This window comes from Daldinia loculata (genome assembly GCF_022478755.1).
Source record: "Daldinia loculata strain CBS 113971 unplaced genomic scaffold F4817scaffold_17, whole genome shotgun sequence".
Lineage (NCBI taxonomy): Eukaryota > Fungi > Ascomycota > Sordariomycetes > Xylariales > Hypoxylaceae > Daldinia > Daldinia loculata.
The window spans coordinates 1-21,500 of NW_026054871.1; the positions used below are offsets into that span (position 1 = coordinate 1).

General features: G+C 40.5%; 1 protein-coding gene across 1 annotated transcript; it reads right to left on the minus strand.

Annotated features, from left to right (window-relative positions):
- Positions 1-6,576: 6,576 nt before the first annotated feature.
- F4817DRAFT_64437 (Gti1/Pac2 family-domain-containing protein) lies at positions 6,577-8,521 on the minus strand. Its single transcript, XM_049307714.1, has one exon. It carries the CDS (start codon positions 8,094-8,096, stop codon positions 6,741-6,743), a length of 1,356 nt encoding a protein of 451 aa, XP_049160135.1. The 5' UTR covers positions 8,097-8,521; the 3' UTR covers positions 6,577-6,740.
- Between the last annotated feature and the right edge of the window lie 12,979 nt (positions 8,522-21,500).

A 21,500-nucleotide genomic window follows, 5' to 3' on the forward strand; every position in this document is an offset into this window, starting at 1 on the left:
ATTAATTAATTTTTTTTATTATTATATTTATTTTAGTTTTTTTTATAAATAAAAAAATTAATTATTTATTATTATTATATTTTTATTTAATTAAAAAAATTTTATAATTTAAAAATATTAATAATTTTTTATTATTAATATTTTTTTTAATAAAATAAATAAAAGTGTTATAAATATTACGTTTATATTATTAATATATTTTTTTATTTCTTTTATGTTAATTAATATTTATTTAATTAATTTTTTAAAAAGTTTTTTTATTTAAAATTTATTAATTATTTTTAAAATTAAATTTTAATTTATTAATAAATTTAAATTAATTTTTATTTTTTAAAAATTGATTTTAATTTAAATTAAAGTAGGTTTTTTTATTATAATTTTATTAATTTAATTTTAAATATTTTATTATTAAAATAAGTTTTTTTTTTATTGTTAAAAGTTTTGGATTAATTAATATATTTTTATAAATTTAACCAATTTTTTAAATTATAATAAAAAATTTTTTGTTATTATTTAAAATTTTATTTTATTTAAAATATATTAACTTAATAATTTTATTAAAATTTAAAAATTTAATAATATATTAAATTATATTTTTTATATATTTAAATTTATATATTTTCTTTAAATTTTTATATTTTTTTAAAAAATTTTTAAATTATTTTTATAAAACTAATATATAATTGGCTTATTAATTTATAAAATAAAACCATTTAATTTAATTAAAATATTATTAATATTATAATTAAATTTTATTTATAAATAATAATTTTATTTAATTAATATAAATATAATTTTCGAAAAAACTTTTTATATAAATTTTTAAATATAATTTAATTTTTATTTATTAAATTTAAAATTTAATAAAGTTTTTATTATTATATATAAATAATTTATTTAAATATATTAGATTAATAATTATAAAAATGGGTTTAGTAAGTTTTTTTAACGTTTATAATAATCGTTTTTTAATATTATTTATATGTTAAAGTTTTAAATTTTATTTAAATTTATTAAATTTTAGAAATAAAAATTTATAAAGTGGTTTTTAAAATAAATTTTATAATTTTTAATTATTATTATTATTATTAAAATTTTTTAAAATTTTTTTTAAAACTTTTATTAATATATAAAATAATTTTAATTTTTATTTATTTTTTTCCAATATAATAAAAAGTCCGGTATATATTTTTTTAAATTAAATATAAATATTTTTTAAAATTTATTTAATTTAAATATTTTATAACGTTTATATTAATAAAATATTTTTAATTTTAATTTTTAAATTAAAATATTTAAATAAAAATATTTTTGTTATTATTAATTAATAATTTTAAAAAGGTTAATTAAAAAAAGGCTTTAATATTATTTTTTTTTTAATATTTTATAAAATTAAATTTATAAAAATAAATTAATTAATTACTAGTTTTAAAATAAATTTAATTAATATAGTTTTTATATAAATTCGAAATTTTTTTAATTATTTCTAAAAATATTTATTTATATATATTAAATTAATATATTTTTAAATTAAAAAGTTATTAATTTAATTTTTTTTTTAAATGGCTTAAATTATTATTTTTTTTAATAAATTTTCTTAAAATTTTTATTAAGTTTAAAAGTTTAAAAATTTTTTATATTATTTTTGGGTAATATTTTTTAATTTGATAATTATTATTTATTATATTTTATTATTATTGAAAAAATATATAATTATTTTTTAAACCTTTTAAAAAAATATTAAATTAAATTATTTAATTTATTATTTAAATTAAATAATTTATTTAATTAAAATTATTATATTAATTTAATATATTTATATTATAATATTATATATTATTTATAAAGTTTAATATTATTAATTAAATTATTTTTAATTATTTTTGTAATTTTTATTTATTAAATATATAAAAAATCGAAAAAATTTATAAGTTTTTTTTATTTATTTATATAATTAAATTAATTAATTAAATAAGTTAATAATAATGAAATTAATAATGTTAATTTTAAATATATTTCGTATAATTATTTTATAATTTTACAATTTATATAAAATAAAAATATAGTTATTATTAAAATATATTAAATTTATATTATCGGTTTAAATCGAAAGTGGTTTTAAAATATTAAATTAAATTAAAAAACGTTTTTAATATTTATTTTAAAAATATTTTTTAAAAAGGTTTTGGTTAAACGTTAATTTAATTATATGTTTATAAAATATAAAATTTTTAAGTTTTTTTATAAATTTTTTTTTTAATTAAATAAAAAAAGAAGTAATTTTTAAAAGTATAAAATTTAATATAAAAAAATACTTTAATTTAATTTTTTTTTTAATAAATAATAATAATAAAAAAAAAGTAATTAAAATAAAAAAAAGATTATTAATAAAAAAAAGTAATAAAAGGTTTTTTTTAAATTTTATTAAATTTTAATTTAAAGTTTTAATATAAAATAAAATAAATAATAATTTAAAATATACGTATTATTTCGAAATATTAGATTTTTTTAAAATAATAAAAAATTATTTATAATAAAAGTTATAAAAAGTTTAAAATATAATTAAAATTATTAATAATTTTTTAAAGTTTTAAAGTTTTTAATTTTTCCTTTTTTTTAAAAAAAAGATTTTGACTTATTTGTAAATAATTTAAAATATATATTTTTTAATTTAATTAAGTTTTTATTAATGTGTTAGCTTTGTTTATATATAATTGTATAGTTATATAATATTCCTTATTTAATAAATTTTAAAATAGTTATTTTATATCTTTTATTGGTTGTTATCTTTAATCAATAGTTTTTTGGCATTACTATCCGTATGATAATAGGTTATTTATATGTCGAGGGGTTAGGGTGAAGCAAGTTCCTAAGTTCTAACAGATCACGCATCTAGGTAGGGAATAATTGCAAGCATTCCTTGTTAGAAGGAATCCCGAATGGGTATTTACTTTGCACCCAGCCACGCCTATGCATTCTTTCGCGGCTCTGTTTAAACTTCGCAAGAAAGCGGGGACACCCCTGAGATGGATCCGGTCCCAGATCCTTTAGACAATGTCTGTGATATGTGCTATGCCTGCCCTACGGCTGATCCTTGTTCTCGTAAAGTTTTCCTAAAATAGGAAAAGCAGGTAAGGGGGCATCAAAACCATCCATCGAGTTTCCTTGGTGCTGTAGGTAACGTATGTGTGAATTATACGATGCCAGGGACTATTTGCAGCCTCGTATAGAGCAATATACGCCAAGTGAGATGTCTACCTTCTGGTTTAGTTCTGCTTTAACCGGTTGCTTTTGAAGTACACCACATGTCAATTATAGCTGTTTGCTTTTTTGTCTGATGCAGTACCACACCAGTTACTCTGCTACGAGGGTCTCTTACAGTCTAAGTAGGTGTTTAGCCCCTATTCATGACATATATCCTCCGTGGAATACGACGAGTTCCAAAGGGAAGAGAGCGTGATAATACAAATCTGTCAAAGTCATAAATGAAAAGAGGGGATGTTGCGTCTACCTAACTTCTCTGATCTTAGAGCTAGGGAAGGAGTTGCAGTATATACTAGTTTTTGGATTGATAACTCAAATATTCTCTTCCATACCTTGATTTACTCTCTCTCTGGGTGTGGTTAGTGGCAACCCTGTTGAGTGATGAGTTTTATGAAAGGGACCGGTAGCTCGGAATAGATAATATGAACAAAAACATCATAATTTGGGCTTAATATGTTTCAACAACGATAATATGTACGATTCTTAGGACATAGTTAAATGCTAGAATCTTCGGGGCGAAATCTGGAGTAGCTGTCGACTTCAGTTAAAGAAAAGTAACCTAACAAGCCACGACTTTTGCCAAGGAAAAGACAGGGTCGTAGGGTAGTTTAATGTCGGTAGATTTTCAGCCAGTAAATCAAAACATAGAAAGTATATTACCTAACGCAGTTGTTTAGGTAGTTGCATATAACCTAGCTTTATATCTTAGTAACATGTAGCGGGAATAGGTATTAGAGAAAATTGTTGTTGACTTCAGAACAATATAGTGAGATCGGACTGGACGACGGAACTTTGTTGTGAGCCCGGATTGCAATTTGCCCAAACTTAACACCGGTAATGTTCGAGGTCACCTCCACATAGACCTCGGTGATATACATTTATGTCGTGGGAACTTTGTAAAGAATGTCTGTTTGAACCCGTACGCTGCCACTAGAGTAGCCTATAAGAGTCTCTACTTTCTATTTTTTAAACACTATCACACGTACTAAACCGTGAAAACCCCTGGCGTTCTAACTCCGTCCTAGCTGGCTGGGTTGGTATGTACATCCTGCCCTGTTGGCTCTACGCGCATTACGAAACGATGCCTTTGTAGAAGACCCAGTCGCTTCTAATCCAATGATAATATCACTTGTTTCTTTAAAGGCTATCCGAGTATAAGCTGATTAAAACGAGTATTTACCTCGCCTATATATCATATATCAACATTTCCCACATAACTACTTCACTGAATGAGGTAAAGCCATATTAAACCCTGGGCCCGATAGAAGTTATGAGTCTAAGCCTTCTAAACCTAGAGACCCTATACGAGGCAGTGAGGCGTAGTATATCTTAGGTTGTCATATTTCTCATATATATGGGATATATCGAGGTCTGTATAATTTATACATCTGCACGCTGCACTGCACTAACACGGCATATATAATTCGATTAAGGGGACTACGTGTTGAATCCACAACGCGATGGATCGTCAACCCTTGTCGATATATCTGCCGTACATGTGTACCGTCTTCACTTCCGGCCTCCTTTTTTTCTCATCATTTGACAATTTCTAGCAATTACCTGATAGTAGGTTGTTTCATTATTTTATGCCTTGGGTACTTTTATGTATATATAGGAGGTAGACAACGCGACCTGTTTGTTTCCTTCGCGTCACGCCACGTGAATTATTACTATCTGCGCAGTGTACTGCATGTAATCACACGTGGGAGAAGACTTAGCCAAGGCCCCCCCATGATTCCTAATATCCTTAACCTGGGTGGTTGCCCCGGGTGTCTATCGGAGATTGTCATTACATACCTACACGTGTGCTTAGGGTAGATCACATAATAAAAATTCCTTATACGATACGAGATTATTAAAGGACCGTGCCAATTCCAGAAGAAAAGAAAATAAAATAAAAGAAAGGCATATGCCGTTAGCTTATTCGCAGTAAAGTTTCTAGCTCTAAGGAGGCGGCGGAGCTAAACTTAATTGCTACTTCCGTTGGCTGTACCGCTGCAGTGTAGCATTAAGAATTTACACTAGTAGTACACGTATTGAGAATAGTACATCTTCGTACACCTATGTTAGGTGTGTATATATGTACCTAAGGTGCATAAACCTAACGTCATCGCCGTTGATCGGCAGCGCTAAGCTTAACCTTCTCGAAAATCTAAAGTTAAGGGGTGGGAAATCCATTACCCGGACCCCTGCTGCTTTTAGTCATTAGCAACGGAGAATATGACCTTATTAAGCCACGCGCAAAGGGAATAACCTTACATAGGATAAGGTATTCTGGAACGCCTTTAGATCCGTTACATGGTTACATCGCAACGGTATTTTTTTTTAACCCACATTTTTGGTTTTGAGTTCTGTCTCGATTGTGGGGCGAACCACATCCCGAAGTACGAAGCACCTAGGTAGTTATCCCAAGTACCTAGCTAAAGGTAATCTACACTACCTGTCTTGCCAGCCAAAATGGAACAACACGAAGAAGAAAATGAAACAAAACTTCAAGCCCCCCCAGCCGTCCCGCCGTCCGTGCTAAAAAAAAAAGGACCCTAGTGCCACGGGAACTACGAGAAGTTGGTAATACGTACGAAATACGTCGCAGATATCATACAATTACAGCACGAGCATGGTCCCATGACCGCTCCAGATAAGTAAGAGAAAAACGCGTCTTTTGCCAAGTCAAGCTGGTGGCCGAAAATATCCTGCTAGTATATCATTTAACTAGCGTACCTAGGTTAGATAGTATATATTATGTATGTATAACGCGTTATGTGCATAGGCTGTAAGCTACATGTGCTTGGTTACCGCTTGTTGGGTCCATAAACAGTCGAGTTTGAGTTTAAGTTGATGAACCTTATTTAACCTCATAGGCAACCAACATGGATTATCGTATACATACAGGTATGTACTTCGTACTTAAAGACAATTGATGTAAGCATGTATGTACGTACATAGACCAGGCAAGAATAAACGGGATGCGTTACAGGGGGACATCGTGTCTACCATGCCGATCTCTAATCCCTGTAATTCTCCCCCTAGTCTCGGCGAGGACCAGATTTCAAATAGTATGGTATGTACTTACGTACGAAGTGGATGGGAAACCAGCGGTAAACAATGCAAGTCTAAAATATCTGATTTCATGATATCGCATCGCTAACCTATCTACCCCTTCACAAATCCTCCTGATCTCAACCTTGTATGCCCTGAGGCCCCATGGAATATGCCTGGCCCATGAGGGCGTCCATGCTCTGTTGTACGCGACTAAGCTATTTACGAAGCGCTAAATTAATATCGAGAGAGTACTTGAGCTCTGTCATGACTATCGTGAAGCTGAACCGTAACTCCGACCCGCTGAGTATGCCTAGTAGATAGTAGAAAAACACCATGCCAAAGAAAAGACAAGGCCCTACCCCTCGCCTTGAATGCAATTTTTGAACGCCTGACCAATGCCAGCTGGATTCCCACCGTGAAGTCCTCAAGAGTCCTCAAAGGTAAAATTTGCGATTAAGAGATTGTATTGCCCGATTATCCTCCCCTCTAAACATATCCGTGGGTGCTGGTACACCAGATGCTCCCGCTGGGAGAGCTCGGGGTGAACTGCTCGCGCTATTATTGCTACCCGGATTTGCGCTATTTGGTTCGGAGTTAGCTGGTGTCCGGTTGAGAAGCGCTGATAAGCTGGCTTTGTTTGCATTGCCATTAACGCTCTCCGAAGTCATTTGCCTTGGCGGCGAAACAGAATGATTTCTTGGGGGCGTCAACCCTCGAGATGCTGTAGGTATCGCGGGGAGTGGACCCTGTGGATTGCGTGCGCTTGTTGCTGCTAGGCGGGGATCTATAACGGCTTGCACGGCTTGCGCAGCTTTCGCGGCTTGTGCGGCCTGAGCGGCCTGGGCAGCTTGGATTTGAAGATGCTGGGATTGCGGAGAGAGGCTCGGAGCACGCCCAGGTACTGGGTAATGTCTGGCTAGAGTAGGCGGAGGTAGTCGATCACTCTCGTAGGTAAGACCTTTGGGATAAATGGGAGCCTGGGCGGAAGGCGCTGAAGTTGGCGGTAGCGGGGGTAGTTGATGTGGCCTTGGAGGAGGATGCTGCGGCTGAGGCCGAACCTGATGCTTCATCTCTGGTGTCAGCTTCCCTTGCATAAAGGGAGGAGTCTGATTGGGTGAGGGTGGCCATTGGCCTTGCCATGGTTGTTGGTTCCAAGCACCGTGATAGTTATTATAGGGTTGCTGCTCAAGACTGCCATTGTGAGTAGTGTACGGCTGCATAGGTGTCCTTGTTAAAGCAGGCGGGTTTGTCTCGTGAAGGCTTGATTCGGGATACATGCCCTTTACAGGGATAATATGTCGAAGTTGAGGATCCGTAGTTGGCTGAAGCATATCGCCGGCCCCAGCGTGTGGTCGGGAGTAATATGAGATCAAGTGGAGGTGCTGGCCCTGCGACGTCGTTATGCTGAATGATTGCTTCATCAAGCCATCCGCCTTGTATCTATAACCCTCCGGCTCACCATCCTGGTCTTCCTCGCTAAGTCGACCGCTATCAGGTGTCCTTCCGTTACTTCGTCGCGTTGTACCGAATGTGGTGCCTCGTTTACCCTCCATCTCTCTATACGTGAGAAAGCTGCCAGAAACCCTGCTCGCACTCCAAGATTTCCCGTCGGTCCACCTGCGCATACCAGCTTCCCTCTCATCCCATACAAAAACTGAGCCAGATGTGATGGATTGTCGTTCTTTCTCCGATAATCGTCTTTGTACTCGAGGCAGTAAACCCAGCCTACAAGCTTCAAAGAGCTTGATTGCATCTGCGGGTGTTCGTACGTATCCGCGATAAGTCTCCATCTTTTCCCTGCTTGCCTACTACGGAAAAACAAAAAGAAGAAAAAAAATAGATGTGACAGAGGTTTGCTAGATGTAAAATCGAAGGGAGAAAAGGTGGTACTTGATTCCTTGCCAGGTAATTAGGTCTTGTAATCCTACTACCCACCCACCATATCAGATCCACACACTGGCTTCAATCGAGGTGGGTCATCAGACAGTGAGCGGCTGAAGACTATTGCTGCGGATAATGGAGAAGCTTGCGTGGTTAGGGTCGACCCTAGTCTTGGTAGCTGAAGAAGTGAGAATGCAAGTGTTGTCTTGGCGTTTCTAAATTGCGGGTAACTCGTGTTGATAGTCGGGGCCCCTAGATAATTAACGGTTCAGGCGTTACGGAACTAGAGCCGAGTGTCCAGACTCGTGGATTCCTTGCCTAGGGAGTTATCATGTTAGCTCTCCCAGTCGAGGCATATAGGGGCGTAATTATGCAGTACATGACATGTCTATATGTATCTGATAGGCTTACGAGATGTGTAGAATAGGAACAAGAAAGGAATAGTTGAACAGAATTTATATTGCTGCCAAAGCTCAAGGGACGCAAGCTGACTGCAATCTTTACTTGAGTCGTCACCAAGACCTGAGTCTTAGGACTAATTGTCTCGTCCTAGGCTTCTCTTGGACTCAGTATAGCCAGCTAAGCCAATGCAACGCGCTTGACGAAGAGGTTAATAATGCAGACCAAATGCCGGATAGATGGTCTCACTAGGATAGCTTCCTTAAACGGGCTGGCTTGACTCGCCATCCCACACCGCGGGTCGAATCTAGAACTCGATGCAGGTTTGACTTTGGGAGAGTGTGGAAGTGAACTTAAAAGAAAATATACTAACTAGAGCAAATAGAAATGGTACATACCTATGTGGTAGGCAAATTGGTAGCCGGCCTGGAGCCAAAATAAATTTAAATAAAGTCAAACTTAATGGAGTGACCTCACACCGAACGTTATACGTAGAATGGGCACTGGAGTAGATATCCTGGGTGGGAAAATGAGGACATCAAATGGGAGAGCCAGGTAGAGCCAAATACTTTGATGGTTGACAGAGTTTTCAAGGATTTCCGATGGTGCCGCTTCAAGTAAAAAAAGGTCCAACCAGGTCATAGAAATTTCCCGAGGTGTCCTTTCGGGATATGAGATGTGGTTGGACGTGGCAGATGAGGTACTATTGCCTTCAGACAATTAGCGACCTAAGTCAAGGAGGAGGGGTATCCCCAATCCAGCTGGAATCGATTTGGAATTATAGGGTGCTATAAAAGCGGAACAAGAACGAATCTACACGTCTTGTAAGTAAGTGATCCTACGAGAATAGGTAGAATGGTAGTCTAGATGGGGAAAAGCGTTTGCTTTTATACAGGATTGGAGAAAACAAGTTGAAAACAAGTTGAATAATTAAACTGTGAGGTTGTAAAACCGGGGTTATCGAAAGTTTAAGAGGCTGCTTTGCTTACCAGGGTTTGATAGGTGACTTGTAAGTTTTTAAAGTTTTGTGCATGTATATTCGAGGAAGGCTGTTGGTGGTGGGGATGACGACTTTAGAAGACCCTAAGACCCGAGCCCGAGTCAGCTTGTAGTGGATTGATTGAGAGAGGTATAATAGCCTGCCGGGTTGGCGTTATCGAGTCTCCTTGTCTCCTTCGAGGAAGCTGACCATGAAATAATTAAGCTTGGTTGGGCACGTGTGAAGTTGGAACTAATAAAATAAGCTCCCAGCGTCGAAAGACCCTTGCCGCTCTTTTTGTCTTTTTTTTAAAATAAGGCCTGAAGAGGAATGGGGTTGACCGTTTACTTTTTTTTCTCCCCTACGTAACAGATCTAGATGGTCTAATAATTGCCCCTTTCGTTGGTTCTTCTTCCTTTACACCCTGGCCCCTCCTTGTATCGATTCTCGTTCTATTTCGTACCTACACAAGTCAAGTTTTCGTGAAGATGCCGAAGAGATAGGCTGCAGTGTGAATTTGTTAAAATGCCGATCTGGTATTAATCTACACTTGCGGCTGCAAGTAGATATTCAGCCTTCGGGTAGGACCTAAGACGACCGGTAGTGGCAAGATATGAAACAACCAGGCAGGTTGACACGGAGCCTGTCTTTCGAGGTGAATGGTCGATTAATCAATCGACTTGGGGTAGAATGTTGGGAAAGATGTGAATAGATAAAGTGGACGGATAGTAGATAAAGGTAAAAGGGAAAAGTAAATAAATTATGACGGGATGATGGAATTTTGAGGCAAGGGAAAGTGCGGGAGAGGAAAGCACATACAAAACGGATATTACCACAATAATGTGAATAAATAAGCTTCCCAATTAATTCAAGCTTATTAACCTTATTTTGCAACGTCTTTCCGATTTGATTTTTTTCGGCGAGGTTGCGGTCCCACGGTTACACGGGTCCAAGCATCTCGCAGCGGCTCAAGTACTTTGTACCCACTTTACAGGGGACAGTTAGCGCCCGTCGCCAAGACCTTCAAAGGCTCCAGTCCCCGGTACCAACGGCGGTATCCAATATTCCCCTTCAGCAGCTAATCGGCCAAGGATTCCAGGGATTGAGTACCAGGCTTTACCTGGCATTGCGCTGCCTTAGGTGGGCTAGGCATTACTATACGTACCTACATAGGTACTTTGTGTACAATTCATCCTCCCCGTGATACTTATACCACGATACTTGAATATGTACATTAATGCGTACATATATATGTAACTTATGTGCATATGCCAGATAATGTACATGTATCTACCTAAGGTATGTATTAAGATGAAGGCTTAAGATAAAATGTACCTTAGGTACTCCACAGAAATGTAAAGCTGCGAGAGGCTCGTAGCTTAATCTACATCCAACAGAGGGGAAAGGAAAAAAAAGAAAAAGGAAGCAGGGGAGATATTCATGGAAAGCGAAACCAAAGTCTCTCTTTTGAGGTATGTTACAGCTGAGCGATGTTCACCGGACTCACTAGAAGAATCATCCTTCCGAGGTCTAATCCAAGTCAATTATTTTAGTGTCCTAGCTATAAGCCAAGCCCAACATTCATTTTCCGCCTTATGAAGTACAAGTGTTCCATATGGGGAAATGCGAAAGACCGTTCATTCGCTTACACATGCCTTTGAACTTTCTCATGTTAATCAGCACAGACTGGCGAAAGGTTATCCATCCATCAACATTAAGAAATAGTCCTTCATCAACGCTTAATAAGTTAAATTTACAGCATATTGCGCATCACTGGAGATGAGCTACATCGGGGACATATGGAAATTTAAACAGCATCCCCCAAGACTCCTTCGCCATACTTTTGTTTTCCCATGTGGCAACCATCCCTGGTGGTTTCTAGCTCCTGAAACTAGAAGAGTCTACGGAAGAGACCTTCGATGTCCAAGTTCGGTGGAATACGGTTCACAATCTCCTAAACAGACAAGAAATCGTACCAGGTCGGCCTGGGCTCCCCGATGGTTAGACGAGGCATAGCACATACATAGGGGCAAGAGAACGTCGGCGCTATCAATGCCCAACTCGCTAAGCAGAACCTGCCACAATCTGTCTACATTCTAAACGGTAACTTTTTTAATATGGTTATTATAAAGTTACCTAGTTGTGCGAAGCTCACGAGCTCTAGAGCTTGGGGAGGCATGACAGGTCAGGTCAAAACATAGTGCGTCTCGACTGTCGAACCACAAACCTTATCGTCATCGAGGGCAATCCGTCTCGCCAACCCTGAGACACATCACGACAAGCCTTTGTGTTTCCGTAGTTTAATCACGTCCTCTGTCTTACTGTTTGAATCCCAGAACGGGATCCCGTGTACCGCAGTGTTGTCATTCTCGGACAGGACGTCACCGCTTTCGGGGGTTCCTTGCCTCTTTCGTCGCTGCTGAGGTGATCACGGCATTCTGTATGACACGAATGAAGCTTCTACTCATGTCCGTCTCACATGTCATCTCCGAGCAACATTGCCTCGAGGGTCTAGGATACACGGGCACAACCACAGACCCTCACATCATCAATACCCATCGTGCAAGTCTTAGGTGGCTATTACAATCCCTCGCGGGTAAATGAGCGATCTTAGAAAGCTATACGGCAAGCCGCACCCGTCGGCATGAAAAACTGATCTTAGTTGATGCCACCTATCTGTACCAATATCTGAATGATCTGGTAGTGACCAGATATATCACCTGGGAGGTTCAATATTGCTTTAAGCCGAAAAGCGCTGCCGAGTTTTATGCAAGGACCAGGTAATCCCGCAGCTTGCAAGTCATGAATTCGGTGTGCCGAAAACGATTGCGGTAACGAGTACATAAATACCTACCTACCTATCTTGCTTGCTATTGTCAGACGAAAGGGCAATTTTTTCTCTTGAGGAAAAAATAAAAATTAGCACAAAGGGCAAACTTTTTAACGCTGCTGACGAAGCCGAGGCAAACGTCTTTTTTTCATATCTAATGCATAGAACAAGCGAAGAACACCGTTGCTGTATGTACGTATCTGCATCCGACACAAATGGCCATTCGTCCTAGTGCCGGCGGCATTGGAACTTGGCTGATCATTGGCACACGGCACAGTAGTGAGTCCCGCTATTGGTGATCTAGCTACCATTCACCCGTTTGAAGAGACCGACATGAGCCCATATGAATACTGAAGATCGCCAATTCCCCTTCTTACGTTTCATTGTAATGCATCAGATCGTGAAACTGCCGACATACGGCTCTTCGTTAAATCATAACTTTAGGGTTTGGAGAATGAAGATCATATTTGGCTGCGTTGCGCCGTTAAACAGCTAGACTTACTAGATACCTGCTACACAGACAAAGGTCGCGGTGGCTTGATACTTGATATCGCACAGCCATAATTAGTAGCCCGCTAGAATTTCCCAAGGAAGGGATCTGGACCGTAGTATTCGATCGCCCGGATGGAGTAATCCCTCGAACCCGCAGCTGGCACTCAGCACATGACATTAATAATGCTTATAGGTAAATAATCCTACTATCTAGGTACTAACTAAGAATATACGAACGATACTTATGTCGATGTTCTAGGTTCTAACCATTCAAGGGACCCAAGATCTCTAAAGGATTCAAGCTTCTTTTGTGTTGGCCCTGGGGTGCATATGGACCACCCATAATACCCAGACGATCCAGATAACTGTTGTAATAAGGGGAGATGCATAAAGGAGCGAATGTAATTGTCGGTGAGCCGGACAACTCGTATCATAGTCTAAGCAACCACCCACGAAGCAAACAAGTGTTTTGCGTTAATGCATATTACGGGTAGGCTTGACTCTTCCTCGTTAGGCTATAACCGAAGTAGAGGCGGCCGCCCAGGCCGATCAACCCATGAAAGCGAATGTTTTCTCTCTGGTCATCATCTTTAAGCGTCCTTCGCCCAAGTCTGCGCTGGGAATGGATTGGTCTACTGCAGACAAGTGTCGGTCACGCTGATGTCCATGACAAGCAGCTCAACTCTGGTACTTGTTGGAAGCTAAGGGGGAAACCCTTGCTATTGATCCCACTTTGACATTGGCTGATGCTGACTAGGGGCTGGCCATGCGCTTGGCAGCTTGGCGACCACGAGGGATCTAGCCCCAGACCCTCTATTCTAAAGGCCTGGTCCGTTCAATTTAAGCATGAATTTAAGCGTGCTGGATAGCCAAGCAAGGCCAAGTTCATGTATGCGCTCACATGAATGGTCAATTACCTAGTAAGATGCCTTTTTTTAGTACTTATTCGAAACCCCCATCATAGCGGGTCGAGTGGCCGAGAACCGGATCGATTTCTTTCTTGCTATCCTATCTACGTAAGAAGATTATTTTCCCACATTGGCAAACTTGGCCGGCTTGTCGGGCTTGTCGGGCTTGTCGAAGGACCGCTATGAAGACCGCTATGATAAAAGCAGGTCGAATATGTAATATGTAAATAAAAGCAATTACCAAGCCTTATAATCCTAAACGGAATCATTTCCACTTGGCGTTCACGCGTTACTGTCATCTCCGCAATGGGCATAAAGAAAATACATACCTACCTCTTATGCGTCCGCCCTATCACCTTTACGGGAGGATCTGCGATCTTTCGGTGCTCTAATGACGTTTCACGGCGCATTTTTAAAGGCACATACATAGGGCTAAAGGTGTCAACTCTAAGCTAAGTGGGAAACAAATCCCACTCCCACGACCAGGCTACTGACAAAATTGCCCTGCAGATCTGCAGTGAGCACCCTATGTATCCGTACCCCGATATGATGCGCGGAATTTACCGTGGTATTTCCTGCTACGGGACTATAACATGGTACTTCTGGGACACTAAGACACTAAGACTTAAACGATGATAGCTCTCATATACGACGATACTATATAGTGTATACGAAGGATATAGCACGGGTTCGTCACCCGTAATAACACGGTTGTATATCCAGCCAAGGCGGTGCTGAATACCAGTCCGGACCGACCCCCTATCTTAAAATGCAATGATGGGGTCCGTAGCACAAGCATAAGCTTCTGACGCAGCGACAATCCTTCGACACATCATCCTGTGAACTTTGCTTTGCTTTGCTTTGCTCATTGCATTTCACTTGCTGCAGTAGACACCTTTCTAATCTTCTAATATGGGTTTAACCTCTAACCTCTAACCTCTAACCTCTAAGCTATATATCTGGCACGTAGTCGCGCAGCCTACGGCTTCGAAGCCCGTAACGTCAGCTCCCCCCCGTGGAACTCGAGAAATGACACCTATTCCGTTCGAGAGTGTCGCCTACGCTTCTCTGCTATTGGCTATTTTGACAAAGTGCTATCTATCGTTTTACCTATTATGGTAGTGACAGCGGGTGAGTTGGCTAGTAGCCACATTATTAGCCTGCACATTGTTGTTGGCTGGAACTTTAGTTATTAGGATTCATCAATAAGCTTGACTCGTCGTCGCTCTAACTAGGTTCATACGAATCAGGTGCATATGGTCATGCTGCCGGGGAAAACCTCGAAAGCGATAAGCTTAGACGGCCGAGTGACCCTATTAAGGTGTATACATACACGGAGCCGCGGTGCTGGGCTCCTTTTTCGCCCTTTGTGAATTTTCCCTAGCACCCACGCAAGCCCCAGGCATGCATTATCTTCCCGGTCCCCAGCCCACGGTAGCGGAACCCAATGGCGTGTCTTCGCTTATCCGAAAAAAGAGTAGGATGCCCACCATCACGTTAGCAACCCCTCCCTTCATCGCGCCGGGGGTCATCTTCTTAAGCTAGTTCAGCCCTCCTACGCCACGCGCAATCAATCAAGGACCCTGACTTAGTAATATAATGCGAAATCGTGCGCCATCGGCCGCCTCTAACAACGGTACCGACAGAGGGTTGAATGGAGAAGGCTTGCTTTTTTCTTTCTTTTTACCCGACCATGGCGTAATAAATCTGTCACATCAAACGTGGCGTTAAGACCGGCTTTTGACGGGTAACGTAGCTTACTACTATATGCTACTGACTACCGTGGGGGTGCCATCTTTCGACAGGATGGCGCTGAGAAAGCCTAAGCGAGGCTAGATCTGATCACGAAAGTTCTCAAACCCCGCTCGGTATAGTCCATCCCGCGCTTCTCAGCAAAAGACTACAGAAGATGGCTGCATGTCGGCGCTCGAAGCTCTTGGAGGTGACAAAAGACCATTATGCAATGCTCGACTAACGGAGACGCTAGGAATACGATCGCGGTCTAGTTCTGGCCCGGGTCTAGGGTATCTCGGTTAGGTTTATCATATGTATACTTAACTCTATACTATAGCCTTATCATCTATAACTACGCTGGCGGTTGAAATAAAGCCACATGTGCATGGGATGCTTCAGCTTCAACTGGCTGGAGATTCTAGATGATACTACAGTCTACGGACTTGGCTAGCTACCTAGACTTGGTGGATTAGAAGCTCGTATCGGTAGAAGGTAGAAACGAGTTACTAACATTGGTGATTGGTCACATCGCTCAGTTACCGTTATTACATACTCTTTGCTCGCATAGTATGTTACTAAAGGAGGTAGGTCGTACGAACGGGGCGCCGGTAGATATAGATGATAAATAGAGTAGCCGTTAAAGTACATCAAGCTTTCCTACCATACCACGCCCGAAGCGCCGTTACAAGGGGGGGAGGGGGGGAGAGACAATAAAAAATAAAAATAAATGAACTACCCACCCTCCTCCGGCATGCCAACGCGACAAAGCGAGCGCAGTTACACGAAAGTGAGCAGCCTGCAGCTACAGCAAGCAAGATATATTACAGTCAAACGAAGCTTAAAAGTCAAAAGAAACCTCCGATCTCTCCATACTCCATCCCACCCTACCTTATTTTCTCTCCCACCTTCTCGATTCGGGTTCGAATTATTATTCCTTTTATTTATTTTTATATGTCACCTTTATTTATTGTTTATTCCCGCAACGGGTAGAGTAAGATACTGGTTGCTTTTTAGCCAGTACCCTTCCCTCGGGTTCCGGATCGATTCCCAATTCAAGTCAAGTTGCCAAGTTTCGCTCACCCGCGTTACCGCAGAGCTGCATAGGCTTTTAAGAAACTATTTTTCTAATTTAGGTAACTGATCCGATTGATTTCACATCGCGTAGATGAGGTATGTAAATCTTTTTAGCAGTAATAATAAGTCCCGCTTGCTCGTATATAGTGTAAACCGCATAATAAGCGAACTCTTACAATATCCTTTCTGGGCTAATCACCTTACCGTATCTACGTAGCTTGTCTGCTAGTCGATACATACATATGCCTGTCAGCTTACTGGCGTCGAAACAAGACGCTCAACGTTCTGGAAGTATTATTCTTTTTTTTCTTATGCCCTGCGAGCCGCTTTAACAGAACTGTACGTACGGGATGCTCCATGCTCACGTCCCGGTCAAACGGCGGGGAGAGGATATAACACGGAGTAAATCAACTAAACATCATATATTACCTATGATAGGTATCATTTAACAAGTTGTTAACCTGTTAATTGGTGTAACCCGGGTTAGGAGATCTCTCGGTGACAGAGCAATAAATATGCGAGTTGTGCATATATTCGTCGTGATCTGATTCACCCAACATACACGAACGCGCACATCATGACGACAATGGCACTTGCGAGTGGCTAGGATGCAATAATTTGCGTCTGGAGTGCATTAGCCTCGAGGCGTATAAAACTAATCATATACCACCTTGCATGTATGAATATGTATGAGCATGTATGAGATAGTAGCAGATGGCGAAAAAAGAAACATGCAAGTTGTGACACCTAAGGGTCCTGATTATAGCGCGCCACGGCAAACTTGGTGGTTATACAAAAATGGAGGTAGTATCACCCGAGCGCGTAATCCTCATGTATGTAAGTAAAACTACGCCCTGCGCAACAGGGGGGCTCGCCAGTTAATACCCAACCTGGGAGACAAGGTACGGATACCGGGGAACTCTTAACCCAAATCGCTGGGACTCCCAAACTATTCGTTGGGACTTCGATTCGAAGGAACAAGAACCTGGCATCTACATATCGAGTCAGCTTTTTAGGTTAGTGATATGGCAAGCTGACATCAATGCGAAAGTCCATCACAGGACCATGTCTCTATGTAGAAACCTGACCTTGTATGTTTTGAGTAGTGTACTGCGCATGCACGGTGATATGGCCTGTCGCTGTCGTGAGTCAGCACCGCTATATCAAGCAAGCTTTCTACCTACATATCCGGGTCGGATGGCGGTTAGTTTTCGGCGCCTCTTCTAGAACATCAGTAGGTAAATACCTAGGTAGATATCTATGCAAGGGTATGCAATCGCGGTAATTATTGAAACTTGGTAGCGGACAAGGGAACGGATGAACGAAACGAGACGGCCGTAAGGCACGTGCCTTTAATTCATAAGATAGATGCCTCAAATTCAAGGGCTGTTTATGTATTGTATATACATTAGTAGGGATAGAGAGAGAGAGAGAGCTAAGGCTGAAAAGATAATAAAGAAAATCCCAACGCTAGCAAGGTAAGGAAACATTAACAGGCTCATCGTACCATTGACAGCGCGGTTGTGGGTAGCATGAGCATAAATCTTATTTCTTGTAAACCCGGGTATTACTCAGATCAGGGTATAATTGTAGTTTAATCCAACCGAATACCTGGTCTAGGTTGCTGTCTGATAAGTTGTTCAATAAACCGGCTGAACTATCGCTCATACATACCTTCTAACTCTGCTGTGTGTTGGCGGCACAAGCGGACTAATACATGAGCGACATGTCTATCGCGACCAACCGCTAAATAGATCCCCTATCGAGACTAGGTATTACACGAAAAAAGCGGTACAACTTTGAACGTTGTAATCTAGGTATGAGTATTGTGTAACGGGATGTAACCATTAGGAAAATCAATTCTTCTATACTAATTAGTCTAAACATCCTAAACGTCTTATGCTTGGAGGAGGTACTATAAAATACATCACGGAGAGACCTTCGGTCACAAGAATCGACATACCTAGTACGGGTGTACATACATGTAAGAAATAAATCTCTATCTCCATCTAGCTTGTCCGATTCGGACTCAAGCCTTGTCAACGAGTACTAAAATCGGCAGCGCGTTGTTGATCTTAACCCCCCATATTTCTCAGCTACATTCTCCATATTACCTACAATGCTACATGCCTAACCTACATCTCTGCGGTTGGCGATAGGCCTAGTTGGCGAAAGATCGCAGATGCTGCTGATTCGCACCCCACACGGATAGTTCATAATCTTATTCAGACGCCGCTTCGCCGCTGCTCGCTAATAGCCAATACCTAGTCCTCTCCTGGTAGCCCGGCTGACCGCTGACACTGTCCGTGGCCCACCCCCAGGCTCTTTGCTTTTGCTCCATGAGTCCGTTTTGGGTATCGCCTGTGGCACGATGGCAAATGCGTACGCTTCGTATAGATTAACCTATAGGATATTACTTGTATCTATATGTCCGCGAAGAGCCTTAGGAGCACGAGCCAAGGAAAAGCGGTCGCTGGTCTTATAGCAGCTGTGCCTATTCCTACCCAATTCTCGTCTCGGGGGAATACTAGGGAATAAACATATCAAAAGAAAAGAGTTGGCGTTTGTCACATATGAAGTCAATATGACATAGGCAAAATGCACCCTAGTCATATCGACGAGAAGGCTGTTGAAGCATACGAAGCATATGACGTGATGCTAATATCAATATCAATATCATGAAGTCAGGTTAACTATCGTTTCGCCCGTCGTATCCGCCCATTGGCAACATGACTCCCTTTTAGCCCACTTACGGAATTGGAGGTTACCAGGATTATGAGGTACTTTCGGAGATGTTGAAGAAGGAAATGAAACAAAAGACCCTCCATTTGTTACAACAAGGAATCAGCGGCGATTTATTGCCCTACGTAGATCCATACTAGTAGTTACTCGGATTGTAATTTACGTGGTGTAGGATAGAAATGGATCTGCTTCCTTACGCTTAATCTTCCTTTTTTTCTGCCCCCAAGCCGTAACCAAGTTCCGAATCCCCATGCAACCCTGGCCCCCTCCCCCCCCTTCGAACGATGGAGAAAGCTGCTTAAGCTTAATTCAAGGACAAGGAACTTGATCAAATCAGAAACGTCCCTGGGGCGCCACTCATATCCTATTTGTCCTAGCGTGACCCCCCTTTAAATAGCAAAACTACAAAAGGGGAGGGGGGCCACGCCGAGCTCTTGATCAGAGAGCTTGGCGTGGTGTTTTTTTTTGTACCCTGTCTGTGCTCAAGAATCTCGGCAGAGCCAAGCAAGCTACTACAAGCGTTACAACCCACAGATACAAAATTCATGGCCGTAGCTTATTGGAGCAGGTCGAGTTCCCCACCATGTCCACCTTATTCTAACAGCATAACTACCCTTTGTCGTGTGCTGACGCGGCCCTTCGGTGATACTGTTGGTAGTTGTTAACCGTACATTTCATGTACGGTAGATAATACAGCAGGTGGTAGCTTATTACAAGCTTATTACATACTATGTATATTAGTTCGACTCTCGTTCTAGGATCGGCGGGCTTCGGAATGTCGAGCCTAAACTAATAGGGCCCATATCTCCGCGAGGTGGAACATCGTATACCACCACCAGAAACCTGACTTCCGAGCGCATAACAAATTGAACGGTGAAATAGAGAAATGCCAACTGGCGATCGCATCTAAGCAGTACACGTGGGCCACAGGGGTAATGAACGTACTGTATACGAATATGACCGCAAAATGCCGGCTCGCTACCGTGGGAAATGCAAAGAGATCAAACGTCGTCTTGGACGGCGCAGCGAGATGACGGCCTGTTGCGTATACGCTATTGTATATATTGTATCGAACAGTAAATGTTTGGCAATATAGTAGTGTATCTGCGCCACGAACCAGGGGGTACTTCATATGTAAACAAGCCCGCGACTAACACGACTAACACCCTAATATGCACCAAAGAGACAAATTAGGGTGTAGCCAAGAAACGTCAAGAAAACGCCAAGCTTCTGATCGTGTAACGAAGAAACGGTTATCCAGTACTATGTACAGAGTGATATCGTTTTCAACCGATGCTAATTGCCTAGCGAGCCCAGGCCCTAAGGGTGGAAACACGGCGGAAACATGGGCTGATCAGGATCTGGGTTCACAATCGTATCAACGAGATCAAGGTAATCCTGCACCCCGGATACACGTGAATCATCTCGGGAGCACAGAGATTCGTCGGGTAGGCAAGCGTCCTTCCTTCGATAGTCGCTCGGCCAAGCGCTTCATCGTCTTTCTCATTAGGAAACACTCTTCCCGATGACGAATCATCAAACTTGATAACGGCTTTGTTACCTAATAGAGCAGCTTGGCGCTCTTTGTATGATAATTCGAGGCCCCAACATTCCCCCACCGGTTACGAGGCCAAAGTATACATACGTATAGGTTAGTGGTGTATTAGTAGTAGTATTAGTAGTAAATTGACGATGCCCGCCACCAGCTAGGAAGAGATGGTGATAATGGATGTGACGAAAGGAAAACGGGAAGAATCTGCCGGCTGCTCTTTGCGCCGGGAATTACACCGCAGCTCGATGCTACAATCTAGCTTTGTCCAAATAGCAACTTGTTCTTGGCAAGCGGCTAAGGCTGCCTGCTTGCATCTGCACCCTATCGCGATGAAACCAACATTTAACATTTCTAGAGGGTTAATTGAGGGGGGAAACATCGTGTCGTCGTTGAAGGCCAACTGCATCAATGACAGTTTTGGGGCCCGCGACCCCCAATGGATAGCTGCCTTCGATATTCCTTGCATTAGATGAAACGTCAGTAGGACCTAAAGATTGAGGGTGCGGTCATATGGCCCCAAATCCGTCCTTTGCCGGCATAGTGTGGGCACAGTTGGCAAAGCCGAACGAAGGTAACGCGTGTAGTAATAAACCGAACGCTACG

Coding starts and splice junctions, on each gene's coding strand:
- F4817DRAFT_64437 (XM_049307714.1), bottom strand. CDS start 8,096: ATGGAGACTTATCGCGGATACGTACGAACACCCGCAGATGCAATCAAG.